The sequence below is a fragment of the Lepidochelys olivacea genome (genome assembly GCF_965140295.1).
Source record: "Lepidochelys olivacea isolate rLepOli2 genome assembly, chromosome: 1".
In the NCBI taxonomy this organism is placed as follows: domain Eukaryota; kingdom Metazoa; phylum Chordata; order Testudines; family Cheloniidae; genus Lepidochelys; species Lepidochelys olivacea.
Window position 1 is genome coordinate 264,111,223 of NC_140411.1, and position 21,096 is coordinate 264,132,318.

General features: G+C 44.5%; 1 protein-coding gene across 1 annotated transcript in view; it reads left to right on the forward strand.

Annotated features, from left to right (window-relative positions):
• Window positions 1–21,096, forward strand: part of GUCY2C (guanylate cyclase 2C) — a 69,705-nt gene that overhangs the window by 24,260 nt on the left and 24,349 nt on the right. The window contains exons 8-16 of the mRNA XM_084617787.1: window positions 1,590–1,728; window positions 3,227–3,312; window positions 4,221–4,332; window positions 8,519–8,600; window positions 11,646–11,751; window positions 13,161–13,223; window positions 13,823–13,891; window positions 14,759–14,863; window positions 15,901–15,987. Of these exons, the coding sequence (XP_084473913.1) occupies window positions 1,590–1,728; window positions 3,227–3,312; window positions 4,221–4,332; window positions 8,519–8,600; window positions 11,646–11,751; window positions 13,161–13,223; window positions 13,823–13,891; window positions 14,759–14,863; window positions 15,901–15,987 (849 nt within the window). The remainder of the gene's footprint in view (window positions 1–1,589; window positions 1,729–3,226; window positions 3,313–4,220; window positions 4,333–8,518; window positions 8,601–11,645; window positions 11,752–13,160; window positions 13,224–13,822; window positions 13,892–14,758; window positions 14,864–15,900; window positions 15,988–21,096) is intronic.

A 21,096-nucleotide genomic window follows, 5' to 3' on the forward strand; every position in this document is an offset into this window, starting at 1 on the left:
GTGGCCGGGTTTCAGAGACATAGACTGTGGGGAAAACAAGGCCTGAGAGACAGAAACTCCGCTACAGTACAGAGGAAGCCAGGGAAAAAGGAAGGGTCTGGAATTGTGATTTGCGGGAATTGTGGGAAGACAGAGATGAAGCACCTTGCTCCCAAAGGAGAATAAGTGGGAGAGCCTCTTGTAACAGGTTTCTAGCTGAGCAGTACAGCTAAAGGGCTTAGTTGCCTTCCCTTGTGCCCCTGGGGATAAGTGTAATGGCGTCGCTACTGCCCTCTGGTAGAGAACAACAGCTTTAAACTCTGATGAAAGGTAATTCAGTGATTTTTGTTTTTTTATGGGTGCCCTGACTCTGTCCATTTGGGACCTGTCATCTACAATGTCACAGCAGATCCAGGGTTGTTTGAAGCTTGTGCCGCTGCATTTCTTTTCTGGGTCAACTTTCTGCTACCTGGGTTGCATCAGAAAAAAGTCAGGCAGGACTAATGCCTTATGTACCTTTAATATCACCAAGTCTCCCCTGCAGGCTTCTAGAAACCTTTGAGGCACCATCAAGTATTATAGACTCGTGAACTAAACCCAAGGCATGGAAGATGCAGAAACCAACAGTTGTCATGAGGTGTCGACTGGAAAATACTTTTGACCCACAGCACCTCTTGCTATTCCAGTCCTAGGACCTCCCCAGTTCTACTACTGCACCTTAATCTTGACCCGCAATATCCTCTTACTACAGACCGGTGGCTTCGTCACCTCACTCCACTTAAAGAAAAGGAGTACTTGTGGCACTTTAGAGACTAACCAATTTATTTGAGAATGAGCTTTCGTGAGCTACAGCTCACTTCATCGGATGCATGCCGTGGAAACTGCAGCAGACTTTATTTATACACAGAGAATATGAAAAAATACCTCCTCCCACCCCACTGTCCTGCTGGTAATAGCTTATCTAAAGTGATTATCAGGTGGGCCATTTCCAGCACAAATCCAGGTTTTCTCACCCTCCACCCCCCCACACAAATTCACTCTCCTGCTGGTGATAGCCCATCCAAAGTGACAACTCTTTACACAATGTGCAGGATAATAAAGTTGGGCCATTTCCTGCACAAATCCAGGTTCTCTCACCCCCTCACCCCCTTCCCAAAAACCACACACACAAACTCACTATCCTGCTGGTAATAGCTCATCCAAAGTGACCATTCTCCCTACAATGTGCATAATTAAGGTGGGCCATTTCCACCACAAATCCAGGTTTTCTCACATCCCCCCCACCCCCATACACACACAAACTCACTCTCCTGCTGGTAATAGCTCATCCAAACTGACCACTCTCCAAGTTTAAATCCAAGTTAAACCAGAACATCTGGGGGGGGGTAGGAAAAAACTCCGCTTATGCACCTCAATCCCATCTTGCAGCATCCTATTTTCCCAAGCCTGAGCCCCCACACGCCACTGCCAATGCACCTGACTGACCTGCAGCAGCTTCTGCTGTTCCATTTCTGAAGTTTCTCCTGAGCTGATACTCCAAACGATGCTGCAGTTTTGGATGGAGGTATAAACAGGCTGTGTTGCCAACTTCTTTTTTTCCCCTATTCTAGCTGAATAATGACTATATTGTTGGCTATTTGGATGGAGTCTTGCTCTTTGGACACGTCCTGAAGAAACTTCTGCTCTCCCAACAGTCAGTTGGGAGTCCTGCTGATTTCATTGAACATTTTCGGAACATCACATTTAAAGGTAATAAAGTACAATTCTGAGCAACAGCTCACTGAGTGGACTGTGGGGAGAGGGAGTTCATTTTCCAGGTGGGCATGAGGGGAACTCCCCTTATTGCTGAATGGGTTTAGACTCTGCAATGAGTTATCTTCCCTCTTTTTCTGTTCAACTGATTTTCCCAAATATACTATGATAATCAGCACTGAAGAAACAGACTAAGTAATATCCATACACAGAGAATCCCCTTCCGTATACATCACCTACAAAAAAGAGGTGAAACTTTTTATAAATTTCAATGAGGACCAAAGTGTTTGGGGGCCAGAATCTCTCCTGGGCTGCAGGCTCTTCATACTGATCTTGCGGTGTAAAGGGTACAGAAATGACAAAGGAGGAATATTCCTGTAGAGTGGGAGGGGCACTCCCTGGTCAGCACAGAATAGGATGACATATGTTAAGCTCCCTGGCCTTATTACATTGTGCTTTTCTGATGTAGGTATAGAGTACTTAATTGTCTACATGGGAACTATTGCCTGGGTGGACCAAAGGATGTGTAATAGTGAGGCATCCAAGTGGGTTGCAGAGTCCATTAGACTCTTTCCTATCATCTGACTGGCATCCAGGTTTTATTTTAGGCTAAACACAAGGTTGGATGAGGATGAAGTATACATAACATTGAACCAAATCCATCTCTCATCTTCATCCCCAGAAATGTAGCAAGTTCTTCTTTTGTCATTGTCCTGGATGGCAGTGTGGGGAGTATGTATAGTAGAAAATATTCAGCCACAGCTAACATTGGCCAAGAAAGCATCAGCATCAATTTCACCAATGACTTCAGAGGGAGCAGAATTAGGTCAATACTAAGTGCTTTTGAAGATTCCACCCTAAAATCCTTAGTCTGTAACATTAACATATCCTGAGTTATGGAATGTATGCATTCCCCACCATAAGAAAGCAAGCAGCAGGGTAAGAAAAAGTATGGTTAAAATGGCAAGGTACACAAGGTTATTAGACCCAAACAGATATCCCTCAAAAGATGAAAATCTAGGCCAAGTGAAGCCAGCAGAAAAGAACATAAATTATCTCTGTATTTCCCTCCTTGTTGACCGACTTTGTGGCCAAGGATAGAATCAGAGTTTCCCTCTCACCTCTAGAGATGGTCCCTTAAAGGCACAGTGGCAGGATCAGTGTATGGAAATAAAACAGACTGGTTGCTACATAAGTTGTATCTTTTCTGTGGCTAAGGAGGGCTTCATTCTTCAGTATTGTTAGATCTACTCCTTTTACCAATGTCAAACTCATATTTTAAAGCAAAAAATAGTATGCAAATAAGGGAGAAGCAGAGGCTGAATAAGCTGAGGTGCGTGCTAAGAAGGATGCTCTAGTGTAGATGCAGAAGGTTAATGGGAAGAAAAATCCTAACATCAGAAGTCTCTTAATTTACACCTCTCTTCTTGTCACATGTTCATGCTTCTTGGGAAAGTGCTAGGCTCCTTCACTGATCTGTTCCTTGTGTCCACAGGTGCATTGGGTCCAGTGACCCTGGATGAATTTGGAGATCTTGATGTCAATTTGTCCCTATTGTATACATCAGTAGATACCTATCAAGTATGTAATTCCATTAAGAAGGTATCCTGTGGTGAACTGTGAGAGGGAAACTAGAGGCCCTAGGTTAGGGTGTGATTATGACAAGAGAGAGAGCTGAAAAGGAGGTGTACTAGAGCTGTTGGTGTAGGGGAGGGGTCCCTCCAAGTCCCCCCCCAGACCCCACTTCAGGTCCTTGTACTGTCTTTCTCACCCTGCTAGAAGCTGCCCAAGGGGTTCTTGGAGCAAGCAAACAAATGAAAAGTCTTCTCTCTTTCTTCCCTTCTGGGCAAGAGGAGTCCAAGGGAAATTAAAGAAAAGTAAGAGTGACCTGGGACTCAGGCAGTCTTCCTAGGTCAGCTCTTTGGGCTTAATCTAGATGCGGGGGTCTAATCTCCAGCCCCTCCTCATGAGGCATGTTGTTTTGAGGCTCAGTTGTGCAGCTTTGGGAGAAGTGAAGCTTGTTGCTGTCTCTCAATGAGCCTATCTTGGCTTTCTGAGGCAGGGCAGCTTTCATCCTTTTCACTGCCCCTTCCTGGGGCAGGTGTTCCCTTTTAAGCTCCCCCTACTCCAGGCAGAACAAGCCTTGCAGGTGTGCCTTGTTGGTGTTGAACAGGCCGAGGGGAACTTGTTTATCCCCTCTCTGCTATTTTGAGGGCATGCCTCTTCACAGCAGCACAATGAGGCAAGTGGGGAAAGAAGTCACCCTGATGATTTGGTAGACTGTTGCACTTCTGGGAAGGACAGAGTAGTAGTACAGGCAGAATATGAAAAACAGAAACATGAACCAGGCTGGAGGGGACACAGCACTGCAGTAGAGGGCATGAGTCTATTTTTTTGAGAGTCTGTAGTGCATTATGGGAGGATGAAGCAAAGGAAAGGGACTGAGTGTGACAGCTATTAACAAAGTTCATTTCTATACTCTCTCACAGTTCCGGCCCCTCCTGCAGTATGACACTCATCAGAATAAGACAAAACCAATGACTACCAGCCCATCTTTCAGCTGGAGGAACCAGAAGCTGCCTAGTGACATTCCAAGTGCTGGTGAGATACCTACTAAAACTGGTTCCTAATGGAGGGGGCTCATGCATGGTTAAGATAACACTTACTAAGCAATGTGGCCACCCAATCTTAACTGCCATAGGGATGTCAATAGGAGCTGAGAATATAACAGTACCTTATCCTACCCTAACTAAACTTGTCATTTTCTGTGTACCCAATACAACTTCAAATGTTCATTTCTGTTCATATACTGCTAGGAGCCTTGCTGTTCTCTTTGCAACACAGTTGATCTGTGGTGTACATGATGGTGGCTGGAAGAGATCACTTTGGACAATAAAACCTTTACTGAAGTGCAATGGCACTGTGATGGACCAAAAGGGCAGAGTTAATGTTGCATGGCAGGTGTCTCCCTAACTTTGCATTTCCTACATTTGTAAGATTTGTGCTTCCCTGGCCCATGCAATAGTACCTCCATAATCCTGGAACCTGAACTGCTCATTTTCTGGTTTTCTAACATTTGGATTTTTGGACACAAACTCTTATGTTGTGGATGAGCATGAAGTGCCTAGGGCAGTGTGGAGAGCCAGAAAGCTTAACTCCATATTAACAAAGTGTCTTGTATGCAAGTAGCTGCAAGGTGTACAAAAAGCTTCAGGTAGAGAACAGTTCAGTATGGCTATACTTCACTCACGACTAGATGGTGCCTCCTCTGGCTGTTCTGGGGATTAGCTCTGCCAGGGCAACACCCCTTCTTGCAGTTCTACCCAGTGATGAGCTGCCAAAATCTTAACAACTGGTTCCCTATAAAAAGTTCTGATTTAAGGGATGTGCCCCAGTATGTATTTTTTGTACCAACAGTGTTACCATACGTCCGTATTTTCCCGGCGATTTAAATTTAAAAATTCTTCCTGGACGGCGATTTAAGAACCAAAAAACCTTGACCTGTCCGGGAAAATACAGATGTATGTTAACCCTGCCTAAAGTTCTTTTTTAAAAAGATGGGCCTGAACTAGAAATGAGCTCCGTTTCACATGTGTGGGTCCCCGCCACGCCCTGGGGGTTTGCTAGGGTGACCAGATGTCCCGATTTTATAGGGACAGTCCTGATTTTGGGGTCTTATATAGGCTCCTATTACCCCCCCATCTCCTGTCCTGATTTTTCACACTTGCTGTCTGGTCACCCTAGGGTGTGCACATGTGTGGGTCCCAGCTGCTCCCTGCCCCCCTCATTGAAGCAGGTGTGCAGGGTTACTGCCCTGGGAACTGCAGGGCACCAGTGGATGTGGGGCCAGCTGCAGACAGGGGCGTGGGGCAGGGCTAGCTGGAGGCAGGGGGTGCAGGGCTGGCTACGAGCAGGGCAGGGGGTGCGGGGTTGGTTGGAGGCAAGCGGGGTGCGGGGGGGTGCAGGGCTGGCTGGAGACAGGGGCTGGCTGCGGGCAGGGCGGGGGGTGGCTGGAGGCAGGGGCTGGCTGCGGGGGTGGCTGGCTGCAGGGGCTGGCTGCAGGCAGGGTGGTGGGTACTCATGGGGAGAGCAGCAGGACGCAGCTTAGGCCCAGCAGAGCAGCCGGGGACCCACCAGGCAGCATCGGGAGCCCCAGGGCCAGGGGAGCAGCAGCAGCAACAGGGCTCGTGTGCAGGGCCAGGCGGCAGCCCACATGGCTCCTGCAGCGCAGCGCCCCCGGTGGCCGGAGGAGGAATTACATCACTGCTCAGCCAGAGCCCATCAAAGCCCCAGCGCCCCCTGCAGGGAAGCAGGTTAACAACCGGTTCTAAAACTGCTTCAAAATTTAACAACCAGTTTGCGCGAACCAGTGCGAACCAGCTCCAGCTCACCACTGGTTCTACCCCATCAATCTGTCAACAGTCCCCCTCTTGCTTCAAGAGCTCCTGCTTCCCTCCAGCTAGGTTACTCAGTGTTTTCCCCTTCCAGGGTATCAAAATCTTTTAACACAAATTGTCCCAGGCAGTCTGCTCCGTGCCTCCTGGTCTGCGCTACTTCCCCAGTGGCTGGCAGGGGAAACTGGTCCTGCCCTCTACTCTGGGTTCCAGATCAGGGGCCCTTCCATCAGCTGCTAGGGTTTTCTCTATCCCATACCTTGCTGCTTTTCCCACCTTTCTGGCTCTTTGGGTTTGCCAGCCCAAACTCCATCCTCCCAGGGAGTAGCTGTAGACTACTCTCCAGTCCTAAACATATCTCCCTTCTCCCAGGGAGTGACTGCAGACTACTTCCCTGCAGCCCCCAGCTGCTGTCATCTTCTGGGCTTTATACAGACCACTCCTGTTCCTGTCTAGCTAAGCCTTGACTCTAATTAATCCCTGCTTTCTGGCTCCTCCTCCAGGTGCAGCCTGGGCAGTTAATTGGCCCAGCTAACCACTTTAACCCCTTCTCCCTTGTCCTGTTGAGACAGACTCTCCATCACAGGCTGATACTAACTCAGCCATCAGTATAGTGTGATCAGTGGAACTGGAGCCATGTTCCCTGAAGGGATGGGGACTGTTACTGACAGCACAGGAGGGGACAGGGAATGGGTGGAGTTTGTCTGAGTTGCTTCCAGCCTCAGGGAGAGAGCAGTGCACAGGGTTTAATGAAGTTCCACTTGTTCAACTTAACCTGCATTCAGTTTCACTCTTGGCAAATGAAACAAGCAAGGGGAGGCTCTCAGTAAAAGTCAGCTCAACCTAGCTCCCACTGGCTTGACCCAGACTGTGTTTCAGTTCTTGATAGCTTTCTACTGATCCTCTGTGTGACCCAAGACAAGTCTGGACCACAGAACCATGACATACCACTTTCTCTTGGTGACCAGAATTTCCTTCTGTATTCAATCAGATTTTAAATCCAGACTACTAGAATTCAGAGTTTTGTGGAACACAGTGGCACCAAAAGCCCAGTAGAGAGCAAATGAGCACTTTGATTATTTAGCATGAGAGTTACTTAGCACATTAAGCTAAAGTCCTACCTGTCTATGTTGATAAGTGTTATGGTGCAAACGTAGCTAAGATGAGGTACCACTCATTTGTTTCCCCCCAATTTTGAGTCCATTTGCAGTAAAATGTTACATGGAGTGTAGTATTTTCATTTACATTCTTCCACCACCCTCAAACTCCTTAAGAAAATGCCTCAGGGAGTCATTTATAGCCCCAAAGTAGGAAACCTTATGTTTTTACACAGTTTAGTTTCCTCTATAGTAGAAACAGTGTAATGAGACCAGATCATATGTTTTAGCCCCATAAATAGGCTGCCTGAACCGTCCAAAAGTCTATGAAAACACAAATGCAAAGCTATTAAGCTTAGTATATGCTTAATCCTGAACTACCATTTTCAATTTGTATCAGCCAAGCAGGCTATAGTAAAGCAGGGGACCAATACTTGCAAATCTAGAAGTCCAACTTCTGATATAACCAGATTTTTTGCAGCTTAGGCAAAACAAACAAACAAAAACACTTTCCAAAGCCAAGAATTTAAAAAGGCTTCCTCCAGCCAGTTTCCAAACAAATATATTCAAACAGAAAATCGCTTTAGATAGCCAAAGTTTAAGTCACTGTTCCCAGCCACCCCCTATCAAAACTTTTTTAGCTAGCTATGTGCTCTTTCCTCTAGCAAGCTAACCAAACTCAATAGCTAGAACACAACCCTTTTATAGCAAATTGGCAACTTTAATTTGTAATTTGCAACTGCTGATCCAATTCTGCTACTCTTCCCATGACATTCCTTGAAATTAGGGCTTTTACCTTTGATTTTTCTATTGCTCAGAGTGTTAATGCCCACCCTACCAATCCCTGGATGGGTCTATACACTCCAACATAAATTTCATTCTGGTTCTTTAGGAAGAATACACAATATTAATTCGTGGTGGAATACTGTTTAGCATGCTATAGTGTCAGTAGCCACTAGAGGGTAGCATAGCCTCAAGAACAAAACTGGTGCTCTAATACTCCCATTTCAAACATCACCCAGTCACATTATTAAAATGTGAGTTTGGAATCGTGCAGTCTTCAACAAGTGAGACACATGTTTCAGGGGGTTGGCAGGGAGACACCTCATGACTCTTCATGCATATCTGCTTGACGGATTTATTTATTGATGACCTGATGTTCTGCCTTCCTAACTGGAGGCAATCTTCCACTGATTTCAACGGGCTTTGCATCGGGCCCTGGGTATGTATTTTTTAATACAATGTGTTCAGTGTTCTCACTAAGGTTGTATATTTTCCAATTTCCCTCCTTTGCAGGCCCGCACATCCTGACTATCGCTGTCTTTGCACTCACAGGGACCGTGGTGTTGGTTGTGATCATCGCTCTGCTGGTGTTGAGGTATCAGCCTCATGTTTCTTTTCTCCTCCATTTGGTACTTCTGGGCATGGGTTGTTTGATAGCTCCTTGAAAATATGTCCAATTATCTCCTACCCATTGGCAAGGCTCTTGCTGGCTTATCTCTCTCTGTGTGTGCCACTTTATTGTAGACACCACGCATGGCACCTGCATTCAGCACTCCCTGCTTTGAGAAATGATCCAGCTGTTCAGGTGGTAGACGTGACAGGTGGTCAGGCCTATTCCACCCCCTAGAAAGCACTGCTTTGCATACACACACAAACTTAGCAAGTGTCTTTGTGAGGACAAGGCCAACCTTCAGATTTTTTCTCACTTATTGCTCACACTTAGTCCTTTCTATTACTCTACTATGTTTCTTTACCCTTTTGGTGACTTCCAACAGTTCATCCTGGAAGGATGACTCAATCTTGTGTCATTGCACAAATAAAAATACCAGAAAGTTTTGGCACCACAGTGTCTAGATCAACTTTGTCTCTTACTATTTTCCCAGACTTGTCCTGCTTCATTGCAGCTAGTTCACTCACTTTTTCTATGGCTAAAATTTTCTGACTAGATTGTGGTAAAGCTTCTATCATGATGGAAAAAATCAGATAAATAGAAACTGAAACCCACTCTAGGATCCTCTCAGAGAAAAAATTCAACCCATTTCCAGTGCATCTATATATCTCTCATATTCATAAGACTCAGAACCGTCGTTTTCAGCGGTTTCAGAGATGTATATTTTACCTGGACCTTCCACCTTTAGTAGCTCAGATGATTCCTTTCCCACAGATCAAAGGACTTCATACGAATCCAATTTTCTTGTTGTCTTTGAACACCTGATTTGTAACACACTTTAACCATTGTCATGTTGCCCTGATGTGTTCTCTTTGCTAGTTAACACTCTCCATGAGGTAAGAATCCAAGTTGATGTAGTCAGTCCACACTTGGATGCCCAGCTGTACCCAAGAAACAGAAGAGTTCATTGTTCCCAAACCTAAGGACAAACATGTCAACAGACTGACAGACAAAGTTAATCTGTATTTGTTTATTTGTTGAAGAGCTAGCAGAAATTTGACAAAAGGCTATTTCCAGACACTTTGTACTTCTGCCAAAGGTGCTGTTACCCCTCCTGAATCTATTCCAATGAATCTACTGATGGCAAAGATAATTAATCATTGAATTCTATTTAGAGTTTTATGCCACACCCATCACTGTGGTCTCCGAGAGCCTCCAATGCAGTAAGAAATTCTTGGGGATTCCTCAGAATCAATTCTTGCTATTTTTTCCAAAAAATTTACACTTTGCATGTAGAAATGTTACCAAACTTCACAGTCCTAGCTAATTCAGATGATGCAGTGGATCACCTCATAATTCTCAAGGAAGAAGAGAGACCTGACAATGTCATTCTCTTTTGTCAGCCAGTTAATGACCTGATTAATAACTGTTTACAACTGTTACCAATTTTGCTCTTCCCATCAATATAGCCAAGCTCCACAAGCAGCTTACCTAAACTGAGGTCTTCTGACCCGAGTTTCAATTGTGCAGTGATTTCCTGCTCTAGTAAATCTTATCTCTTGATAGAGGATAATAATACTCCTAAGAATCCATTAGGCAAGAAAATGAACAAGAGCTCAAATCATTCCTTACATATCACCCAGTGTGTGGAGTTCTTAAACTATCCCACACTTTTCTGGGTAGTTCTGACTTCCAAGTAAACAAATCAATCCAGAGTCCTCAAAAAACACAAAACCAGTATTAGACATTGGAAATGTCATTCCAGTCCAATAAGTGCTTAGATACTAACAAGTAAAATTGATTTCTTTTCTATTGGGATTATTTGGCTTATTTATTGATAGTTTATAGAATTTTCTAGTTAAGATTATGAAATGGGAATTTTCCACAATTTAATGTTTTCCTAACCATCTTGAAATTTCTCCCTTATGATATCTCTCTGTTCTTGAATGCTATTAGAGCTTCATGTGGGGAATTCAGGAGAGATACAGGGAGACCCATATAACTAGAGCCCCATGATCTCCTAACTGTCTAGCACTTTAACTGGTGCTCCTACTGGCAAATTATGATGGTTCAAATGCAACTAAACACTTCAGACTAAAATCAGAAAAAACATTTACATCTAAAAATGGACACTTCCTCCCTTTCCCCTTAGCAATGATAGTTAAAATATGTTAGAAACATAAAATATTTATGTCAGTCAGCATTCTAGGATCTTCAGTGTTCCAGAGCATTCTCCAGCAGTCAATCACTGTCCAGGATTTGCCAGCATTCCACTAACCAATCTGTGGTGCCCATGTTTTTTATACAGGAGTAACCTGCATCGAAGAATAGAAATTCCAATGAATTGTTTTCCTGTTTCACAGTTTTCTTATTATTCTTCTGTTGAGGGAGGACATTCCTACAGAAAAGACAGGGGATTCCATGCCTCAATTCCAAGGATTATTCCCTGATATAATCAGGAAATCTGCCAGAGGCAAAGGCCTTCTACAAGAAGTCACCTTACTTCATTCTGCTGCCTCCTCACTGGCTTCCTGCTTTTCCTGGATAGTACAACTTATTTCTGCAAGAGCCTTGCTGCCAGGGGCTCATCTGATCCATGTTTGCCTCTGGGATTGCCCTCAGAGCATGTTCAATAGCATAGAAAAGTAAACAGTATAAACTATCACAGATTCATTCTGCAGTAAGTTGCATTGTGTCCCCTGTGTGTGAATGTGAAGAATTCGGCAGCAACCTTCCAGCAATTCGTCTTCTGCATTGACCCCTTCAAATCTATAGTGCTGAAACCTCAGAGAGCCCAGATTTCCCTAGGGTCAGGGGAAAAAGGAGTATGTGATGGAGAGAGTATTTCTCCCTTCCAGGCCTCAAAGCTGGGATCTGTAGGAGCAAGCTCTCCAGGAATGCATGAAGAAGAGAGTACAGGAGCTGGTGCGCAGAATTCTCTCTAGTACTCCAAGATTCCCCACTGCACTCAGCAGTATGGATTCCAGTTGTTTGATAGGATGATCTTAAACAGGTTCGCTTATTTCACAGGAAATACAGGAGAGATATTGCACTTCGGCAGAAGAAATGGTCTCACATACCACCTGACAAGATCCTGCCTCTGGAGACCAATGAGACAAGCCACGTCAGTCTGAAGGTAGGAGAGACAAGATATCCCCATGGAGGGAGGGTTGGGGGGTTCAGAGTCTCTGCACTATCAAGACTACTGCTTGGGCTCTGACAGTGGTAGAAGTATCTGTTAAAACTGGTTCACTGTCTTTTCACCTTCTATGCACTATGCAGAAGAGGAATGAGATTAATCCCCAGTAACTTCTGTTAGGATATAGATATTCAGGCCTGTCTGTAAAGGCCTATACTCTAAGAATTTAGGTGTATTCCTATCACTTGGCTAGTTAGAGGTATAAAAGAAAGAATCAAAATCACTGTCTGCCAGTGTAAGGGCCTTCTCTTACTGTGACAGTCTGAGGCCCTGTTCTTAGGCTAAGGCCTTTGGCTAAGCGACAGAGGCAGCCATAAGCTGGGAAGTGAATGGTCACATCCTCACATTCCAAACTAGTCACATTGAAATAAGGTGCTATTGGGCTGTTAGGAATTTAATCCTGTCCTTATAGTGCCTATCACCTCCAGAGAAAGGGAAGTGCATAGAAGCTGTAAAAGGAAATTGAGGTTGATAGTTTTCTGTCTGGTAAGAACTCACTTATCAATAGACACAGCTGGGAAACTCTTATGTCTTTACAGATGTAGTTGTGAAATCCTCACTTCTGTATTGTTTTGTCATTATAGTTCCCACTTTGCTATTGTTTATTGGCATGGTCTCTGTCTGGTTCTGTGATTGCTTCTGTCTGCTGTATAATTAATTTTGCTGGGTGTAAACTAATTAAGGTGGTGGGATATAATTGGTTAGCTAATCCATGTTAGGATTGGTTAGTTAAATTTTAGTAGAATGATTGGTTAAGGTATAGCTAAGAATATTACTATATAAATTAGGGGCAAACAGGAAGTAAGTTGGGATTCGAAAATAAGGAAAAAAGGAACTTGTATTTAAGCTTGCTGGAAGTTCACCCCAATAAACATCGAATTGTTTGCACCTTCGGACTTCGGGTATTGTTGCTCTCTGTTCATGCGAGAAGGACCAGGGAAGTGAGTGGGTGAAGGAATAAGCCCCCTAACAACTTCCCCACTTAATACAGCAAGTACAAGTTCTTTGCACAACTGTGAAATAGGCAGGGTATTTCTTTCCAGGCTCTTCCATTGGATTCCCACACCATTCATATCACAAATGACATCCCTTTTCAAGAAGGAGTTGATCCTTGATTTGTCTGTAAAACACAGGCCAATAGTACTGATCAGAGGAAGAGACCCTGACGGCATATGGGAGTCGCATGAATGGTGATTGCATGTTCTGGGATTTAGTTGGGCTCTAAAAAGAAAGACACCCATGCAGACAATGGCATAGTTTGGCATTATTTTTCTCTCTGCAGTCTGGTGCCTGCCAGGGTGGGGTATTTTATAATTGCTGGCTAATGAGTCTTCTTTGTTCCCCAGATTGATGAAGACAAGAGGCGTGACACAATCCAGAGACAGCGCCAAGCCAAATATGACAAGAAGGTAAAATGACCACAGCATCTCTGCTCCCCTTCCCTTCTTTAGTGAGAGGCTTCTGTGAAAGGCAGTTGATTCTCTTTAGAGAACAGGAAGCAATGCCACCCCCATTCTCATCCAACCTTGCAAAACTGGTAAGTTAATGGAAGGGGTGAGGCGTTCATTTTCCTTTGAGGCCCCCTTTTATTAGCAACTGCCAGAGGCAGAATGTTGGACTCAGTGAACCACTGGCCTGGTCCCGAATGGCAAAAGGCAGGATCCAGGACACAATAGACCACTGGTCTGTTTTGATGTGGCATGAGGTAAATTAGTGGACTAGATGGGCAAAGGAGGACTCTTATTTATGTGTGAAGTCCCCTGAATGTCAGTTGAACTTTTTGCCTGAGTAAGGTCACTCATGTGAATGAAGGGTTTGAAAGATCAGCCACTGAGTCTGTTCCAGAGCAACAGAACTATCAACTTGGTAAATCTTTTAAAAAATAATATAACTCCATTACTTATTAGTGGATAAGGATATACTCAAATACCAGAAGTAGTTTAGGGGAGCACGGATTGTTGTTGTTCTGCTGCTATGGTTTCCTCCCAGTTTGTTTTTTTCTTTCCAGGTGGTGATCCTGAAAGATCTCAGACATGATGGGAATTTCACAGAGAAACAAAAGATAGAACTGAACAAGGTAACTGTTTCATGTAGCAGCTAGACACTACAGAGTGAATGAAACTAATTAGTGAACTCATTCCACCAAATCCATGTGTGTGTCCATCCCACAGGCTACTGCAGCCTGAGGGTCCCTCTGTGTGTGTTATGGGGGGGTCTTATGCACAGTTCTGATTCTGGACTGTAAGCCTTGGACGTTGAAGATGACTGAGATCTCTCATGAACCTGACAGAACCTTGTTAATCCACATTTTTATAATCAGTGGGAAAACTGATGCTTTCTCTTTCCTCACTTCATACCAATCATTTAATAGTGGAGTGTTGTTGTCAAATCTCCTATTACTAAGGGCTAAATGCATCTCTGGTGTATACAAATACATCTCCATTAACTTCCACAGAGTTATGTCCTACATAATTTGGCTTTAATAGTATATTTTCTAAAAAATTATGAAGTACATTTTTACATTAGGGACAGATACATTGTAAAGTATTATAAATAATTTTAATGAAACTGCAATAGCCTAAGTAAATGAACAAAGTACATACTACCATGCAGGATCCTCATATTTCTATTATTTGTTCATTTACGAACTAATTGGCAACATTCAGTCATTTATAATGGGTATCCGTGTCCAGAGTGTGAAACTGTGAGGTTCTACTGCAGAGGCAATAATGGAGACAGCGGAGTTTGGAATACAGTCAACAGTCACTCCCCACCCTTATCTCCTAGATCAGAAGGCTCTGATCACTCACTTTGGTTCTCCACACACCTGCACACAGAGAACCCACACATCATATCAGGGTCTGGGATTGAGAGCCCCTTCACACCATCAGACTTAATTTTGGCTCCCACAATGTTTTTAATGGATACATTATTTTTGCTCTAGCTCTTCCAGATGGACTATTACAACCTGACAAAATTCTATGGCACAGTGAAGATGGACACGATGATCTTTGGGGTGATTGAATACTGTGAGAGAGGATCATTGAGGGTAAATAACTGTGCAAGCCCCTCTTACCAGTTTGTAAAAGGAAAAGCTAACCTGCCAGATGGCTGGGTCCTAGAGCAGGAGAAGGGAGAGGAGAAGTGAAGTCAATAATATTACTTCAGTACTTCTATGAAGTAATCTCACTGACTTCTCTTCTGCTCCTCTCCCTTCTCCTGCTTGGAGTTGATCCTCAGCAGGTGTAAACTGACATTGCTCCTGAGTCAGTGGAAAAACTCTCACTGACTTCAGTGGGCTTTAGATCACTCTCATAATTAAAGGATGCAGTGACAGACAAGTCAGAATGTCTTGCTAGGCTTTGCAGTGTTCATATAGGCAAACATATTCATAGAGGCTCATTTTTTGCCTCCGGAAACCACAGTGACTAGAAAGTATCAGGGGTAGCCATGTTAGTCTGTATCCACAAAAACAACAAGGAGTCCGGTGGCACCTTAAAGACTAACAGATTTATTTGGACATAAGCTTTCATGGGTAAAAAACCCACTTCAGATGCATGGAGTGAAAATTACAGATGCAGGCATTATATACTTAGCCGTATGGAGTGGAAATCCGTCAACCTTAACAAAAAACTCGCACAGATACAGACAAACATCATCTTCCTCTCCACTTGTGAGGTAACTCCCTTCTCTTCATGTGTCAGCATACAATGCCTGCATCTGTAATTTTCACTCCATGCATCTGAAGAAGTGGGTTTTTTACCCATGAAAGCTTATGTCCAAATAAATCTGTTAGTCTTTAAGGTGCCACTGGACTCCTTGTTACAGTGGCTAGAAGTTAGGTTCTCACCTTTTTGTAGTTGCTGTGTAGGAAAAATTTATATTCCATTCCCTAGCCTCCAAGTAACCCAGTGTCTGTCATAATTTATGTACTTCTTAAGTAAAACAGAGAGGAACCCCTTTTTAGTCACTGGCCAAAAGGCTGCGTGATTCAGAGCTTTGTTAACATTACACAGAGACGCCTTGCCTTCCCTGGCTGTTTCCTTGCTATAGGTTAGCCCCTTTGTCTCCTTCTTGTCCTCCCAGGATGTCTTAAATGATAAGATCTCCTACCCAGATGGCACCTTCATGGACTGGGAGTTTAAAATCTCTGTCATGTATGATATTGCCAAGGTAAGTGAATCGGTGGCACTGAAGCATTTATAAACCTGTCCACATGCTATGAAACTTACATAGTGGGTAGCTATAGGTGACAGGGCCTAACATAATATATGCTTTAGGGTACCACGAGAAAAGGTGTGGTCCAGCAGCTAGAGAAGGGATTTAGGCACTTGGAGCCCTAGGTTCTATTCCTAGCTCTTCTGCTGATTTACGGTGTGTGGGGTTGGGCAAGCTGCTTAAAGGAAAACTCCAGCGTTTGTTCAAAATGGTAGACTCGCACCATCTTGTATCAAAAACAACAGAATAGGGTTTGTTTTTTAAATGAACACTGTAGTTAATCTTTTAAATGTAAATCTTTCAATGGCTATTAGCCAGGATGGGCAGGGATGGTGTCCCTAGCCTCTGTTTGCCAGAAGCTGAGAATGGGCGACAGGGGATGAGTCACTTGATTACCTGTTCTGTTCAATCCCTCTGGGGCACCTAGCATTGGCCCCTGTCGAAAGACAGGATATTGAGCTATATGGACCTTGGGTCTGACCCAGTATGGCCAATCTTATGTTCATGGTAAAACTCACTACTAGTACTAGGTGTAACCATTTCAGGAAGTTAGGGCAAATTAGCATGGGAAGAAATTAATCCTGCAGTGAAATCAAGGCTGATTTTAAGTAACCTTCACTACGTACCATAAAAGCTGTGTTATCCAGCACTTTACCAGCCGGAAAGCTCTATAAACTGGCATTTCTGATTTTTATTGAAAGTCCGGTTTATAGTCCGGTTGGTATGGGGCCAGCAGGCTCCCTACCTGGCTCCGTGTGGCTCCCTGGAAGCAGTGACACATCCCGGCTCCTCCTAGGCAGAGGAACGGCAAGGCGGCTCTGTGCGCTGCCCCCGCCCCGCCCACTGGCTCCACAGCTCTCATTGGCCCACCCCTGTCCCACCTCTTCCCGCCCCCGCTGTGCCCCTGGCCATGCCCCCACTTCCACCCCTTCATGCCCCACTCCACCCCATCCTGCCTCTTTCCACCCCCAGCTCCCGAGCGTGCCCCATCCCCGCTCCTCCCCCACCCTCCTGGTGCCTCCTGCACACCACTGCCACTGAACAGCTGATCCGCAGCGTTCAGGAGGTGCTGGGAGGACGGGGGAGGAGTTGATTGGTGGGGGCCGCCAGCAGGAGTGGGGGGGAGGGATGGAGCTTTGCTGATGGGTGCTAAACACCAGCTAATTTTTTCTCCATGGGTGTTTCAACCCTGGAGCACCCATGGAGTTGGCACCTATGCTCAAGCCCCCTCCTGCACCCAAGCTCCCTCCCAGAGCCTGCGCCCTGCACTCCCTCCCGCATCCCAACCCCCAGCCCTGGACCCCCTCCTGCACCCAAACTCCCTCCCTCTTAGTTAACTGGAATTTTTGACTTACCAGCACCCCCCATTCCCCTAACATGCCAGATAACAAAGCTTTTACTGTATTTGCATTTTTGGAAGGTGGAGAGTTGAGATGGGTAGTAAAACAAGAGTTTTTTAAATTAAATATGTATTTGTTTTATTTTTAGTGAAATGGGGGCCCAAGAATTTCACACACAGATTTAGATAATCTATGCCCTTACCTTTTTTACTGCTCCATCAAAATCCTACCACCATTCCTGGCCAGTCCTCCCATTTCCCTACATGCCTCAGCTGAGATGTGGTCTCTGTGATGAATGATTCTGCTATGTCTGTTTCAATGTGATAATGAAAATCGCACTCTTTATTAAAATCTCCTTAATCCAAATTGTCAGTTTGTTGGTCCTGTTAATGACTATTTCACATTCAGTTAACCTTCAGCATTAAGAGCTCTTTTAAATAACAACTGTGGACATGCTTCCCTTTCTTCGGGAATCTTACAAGCAAGTTTTCTTAATCCTTTGCAGTTAATCTTCATAGGACTCCCTTCCAGGCACTGACCAAGCCTGGCCCTGATGAGAGTATCAGATTTGATGAGATCATACACTGAGATAGAGGGCAAATACTGGCTTCAATGAAGTCTCTGGCAAAATTCTTGTTGACTTCAATGGGGCCAGGATTTCACAGACTACCTGCTAGCCACTGTACTATTTGTAAATGGATATGGAGCCAAGAATAAAAGGGGTACGAGGCCCTTTCTGTGGCATATCACCTGATGTTATTTGAACCAGTCAAGATGATTCAGAAAAGTTCTCTGAGGAGTCCTCCTAAACACATAAGGTTATTTGCAATTTGGAAATGGTATTGTAATGGCGGCCTATGGTGTGGCCTAGTGATTACCATACACCACTCTGCTGTCATCACCTTACCTGACCCTCATGCACACACACAATTCCCTACTTTTATCCCAACAACTCCTTCTCTGCTTATATCCGTCTCCTGTTTCACTGCCTTCCAGCTCCCATTTCCCTCAATACCCAGCTCCTGCATCCCTCAGACCCAACTGCTACTTCCTGCAGTTCAATAATCCAACACCCAGTTCTTGCAGCCGTGCACCCTCCATCACCACCTCTTGTTCCCCTGCACCCCAGTTCCTGCCTCCCTGACTGCTGCCCAACCTATGAATTCTGCCTTCTGCTTCCCATGCTCCTCAGCTGACCTTGAGAGCTGGTGCAGGGGCTGATTCCTATAGCAGCTCATTGTTACTGTGCAGGGCAGCTGGTGCTATCTTCATTGATTTCCTGCTAGCTGCAGCCAGAAAGACAGCAGGAAGCAGCTGCTGCCACTGTAGCAGCCCCTGGCAATGTGGAGGAGACAGTGCAGGCTCCAGCAGCAGAGGTAGTTTTGAGCCAGTGACTGCTGACATGTCCAAGGACTGGCACCTTCTTCAGCAGACATATCAGGACCCCAGGACTGGCATATCTGTATTCTGTACTAGGTGCAAGTGACAGAAAAGACCTGACAACAGCCATGATACAAAGGAATTACAGTAATTGAGCCTTATGGGCACAAGGGCCCACGTTGCTGTTGCAAGCTGTTGCTTGTTAAACAAGAGGGCATTGTTAAATAAGTTGAAAGAAATTGTACAGCTGAATACAATGGTTTTGTACCGTACCAGAAAAATGGCCCTGTTGAAAGGGCTTGGTCAGAATTAAAACTGAAGGATGAGATTTTCAAAAGTGCCTTGGGGCTATATTTGAAAAGTTATTTAGTTGCCTAAAGATACAGAGAGGCACCTACTGGGATTTTCAAAAGTGCCAAGCCATCTAACTCCCATTGATTTGTCCTTAAGAGATACAGGAGCACAAACCTCACTGGAAGTCAATGGGATTTGTGATCCTGACTCACTTAGGCAATTTTGAAATTTTCACCTGGGTGCTTACCAGGCTTTCTGCTTCCAAACCCGCTTCCCCAGTAAAAAGGATGGCAGTGGAGGAGAAAGCCTTCTCAGACACACCAGCTCCTCAACTTGAAGATGAGAGAATTCTGTCACATGTAGACCACAGTATCATTGAATCATCTTGTAGGAGGCCAAAAGTGGTGAGGAGTTTCTGCTCTAGTGGGTTTGCTCCCTGGGTTGGTGTCAGCAGGAGTGCACACGAGATGTAGCAGCGGAAAGTGGGCCCTGAAGCTTGCAGAAGGGCCTGCTGTTGTAGGCTCTCTAAATTAGGTGGTGGCAGCAGGGTTCCATGGGAGTAGCAGCAGTGTTAAGAAGCGTTTCCTTTGGACACACATTATTACATAGTGTCCACAGGTTCCAGCATGATATATGTATACACAACATAACCATTTCCAACCACATTTTTAGGGATGCTTGTATCCCCCTAGGGTTGGGGTTCAAATATACCTCGGCTGTTTCACAACACTATTTGACTCTTCCCCTACTATAAGCAAAGCACAGTTCTCTCTTGTGAAAGAGCGGCATGTCACACCTTATGATTATGATCACTCAATTTGTATAATCCAGATTCATGATTATCATCTGTCATCCTTGAGGATGACATTTGCATATGCGTGTTTAAAGTTATGGGGCCAAATTCAGAGGGGTTCCAAACTGGAGTCATATAGACCTTCTAGCCTCCTCAGCATACAGATTGCATTTTACATATCAAAGGGCTGGAAGAGAGAAGTGTAGAAGGAAAAACAACTAATAGGAGACTGTAAATAGGTGTAAATTGTACACCGCCTGCTTAAACTTATACCTACCTACCAGTTGTTGCTCCTACTACATCGCTCTTCCAGCTCCTTGACATATCAGATATGCCATCCTTGACTCCCCTAGACTAAGTGGGCCAAATTCAGAAGTGATGAGTAAAGGAGTGCAGATTACATGTCTGCAAGCGTGTGTGTCAGAGACAGAGAGTTCAGGAAGCCGGAGTCTAAAATATCTGAATTAGCATAACCTGCATGCTGAGGGAACTGGAAGATTCACCTCTGAAATTAGCCCACAGGCTGCAGGTATTATGTATTGACTAGTGTATGTAGATTTATAAATCGTAAGATCAGAAAGGACCTTTATGATCATCTAACTGGGCCTCCTGCATTACGTAGGCCACAGAACGTCATCCTGCAATCTCTGCATTGATCCTTCAGCTGCCCTCTGCTTCAGAGACTCAAACCTGCTCAAGTGTGGCTGATTACGAGTCCCAGTTGTAGATTGATGCCTTACAGAAAGGTTACAACCCTAATACTTTTGTCAGTTAATGGGGATTTTTCATTTAGTGAAGGTGCTCATTCTTTACTAAATAAAAAACTGGAGTATTTCCCCAGCCACATTTTTTAGGGTTGTAAAATACTCATACAAATCTGTAATCTTTACTGAAAACACCATAAAAGCAGTTGTTGCGATCTAGCACTGTCAAGAAGCACATCACAGTATCACACAGTGTGAGCTGGAAAGAAGGATAGTCTGGTTAAGGCACTGGCCTGGAATTCTAGAGACCTAGCTTCATTTCTGAGCTCCACCACAGACATCTAATTTGACCTTGGAAAATCCCCTTTGGTAAAATAATTCCCTACCTCATAAGGGTGTAGTGAGGATAAAATTCTTTAATAATTGTGACATGCTCACATACTATGCTGATGAGGGCCATGTAAGTACCTAAATATATTTTATGATGAACCTTCAAATTCTTACTAATTTTGGTAACAATCAAGTCACATACAGTCTCTCTCTCTCTTTTTCT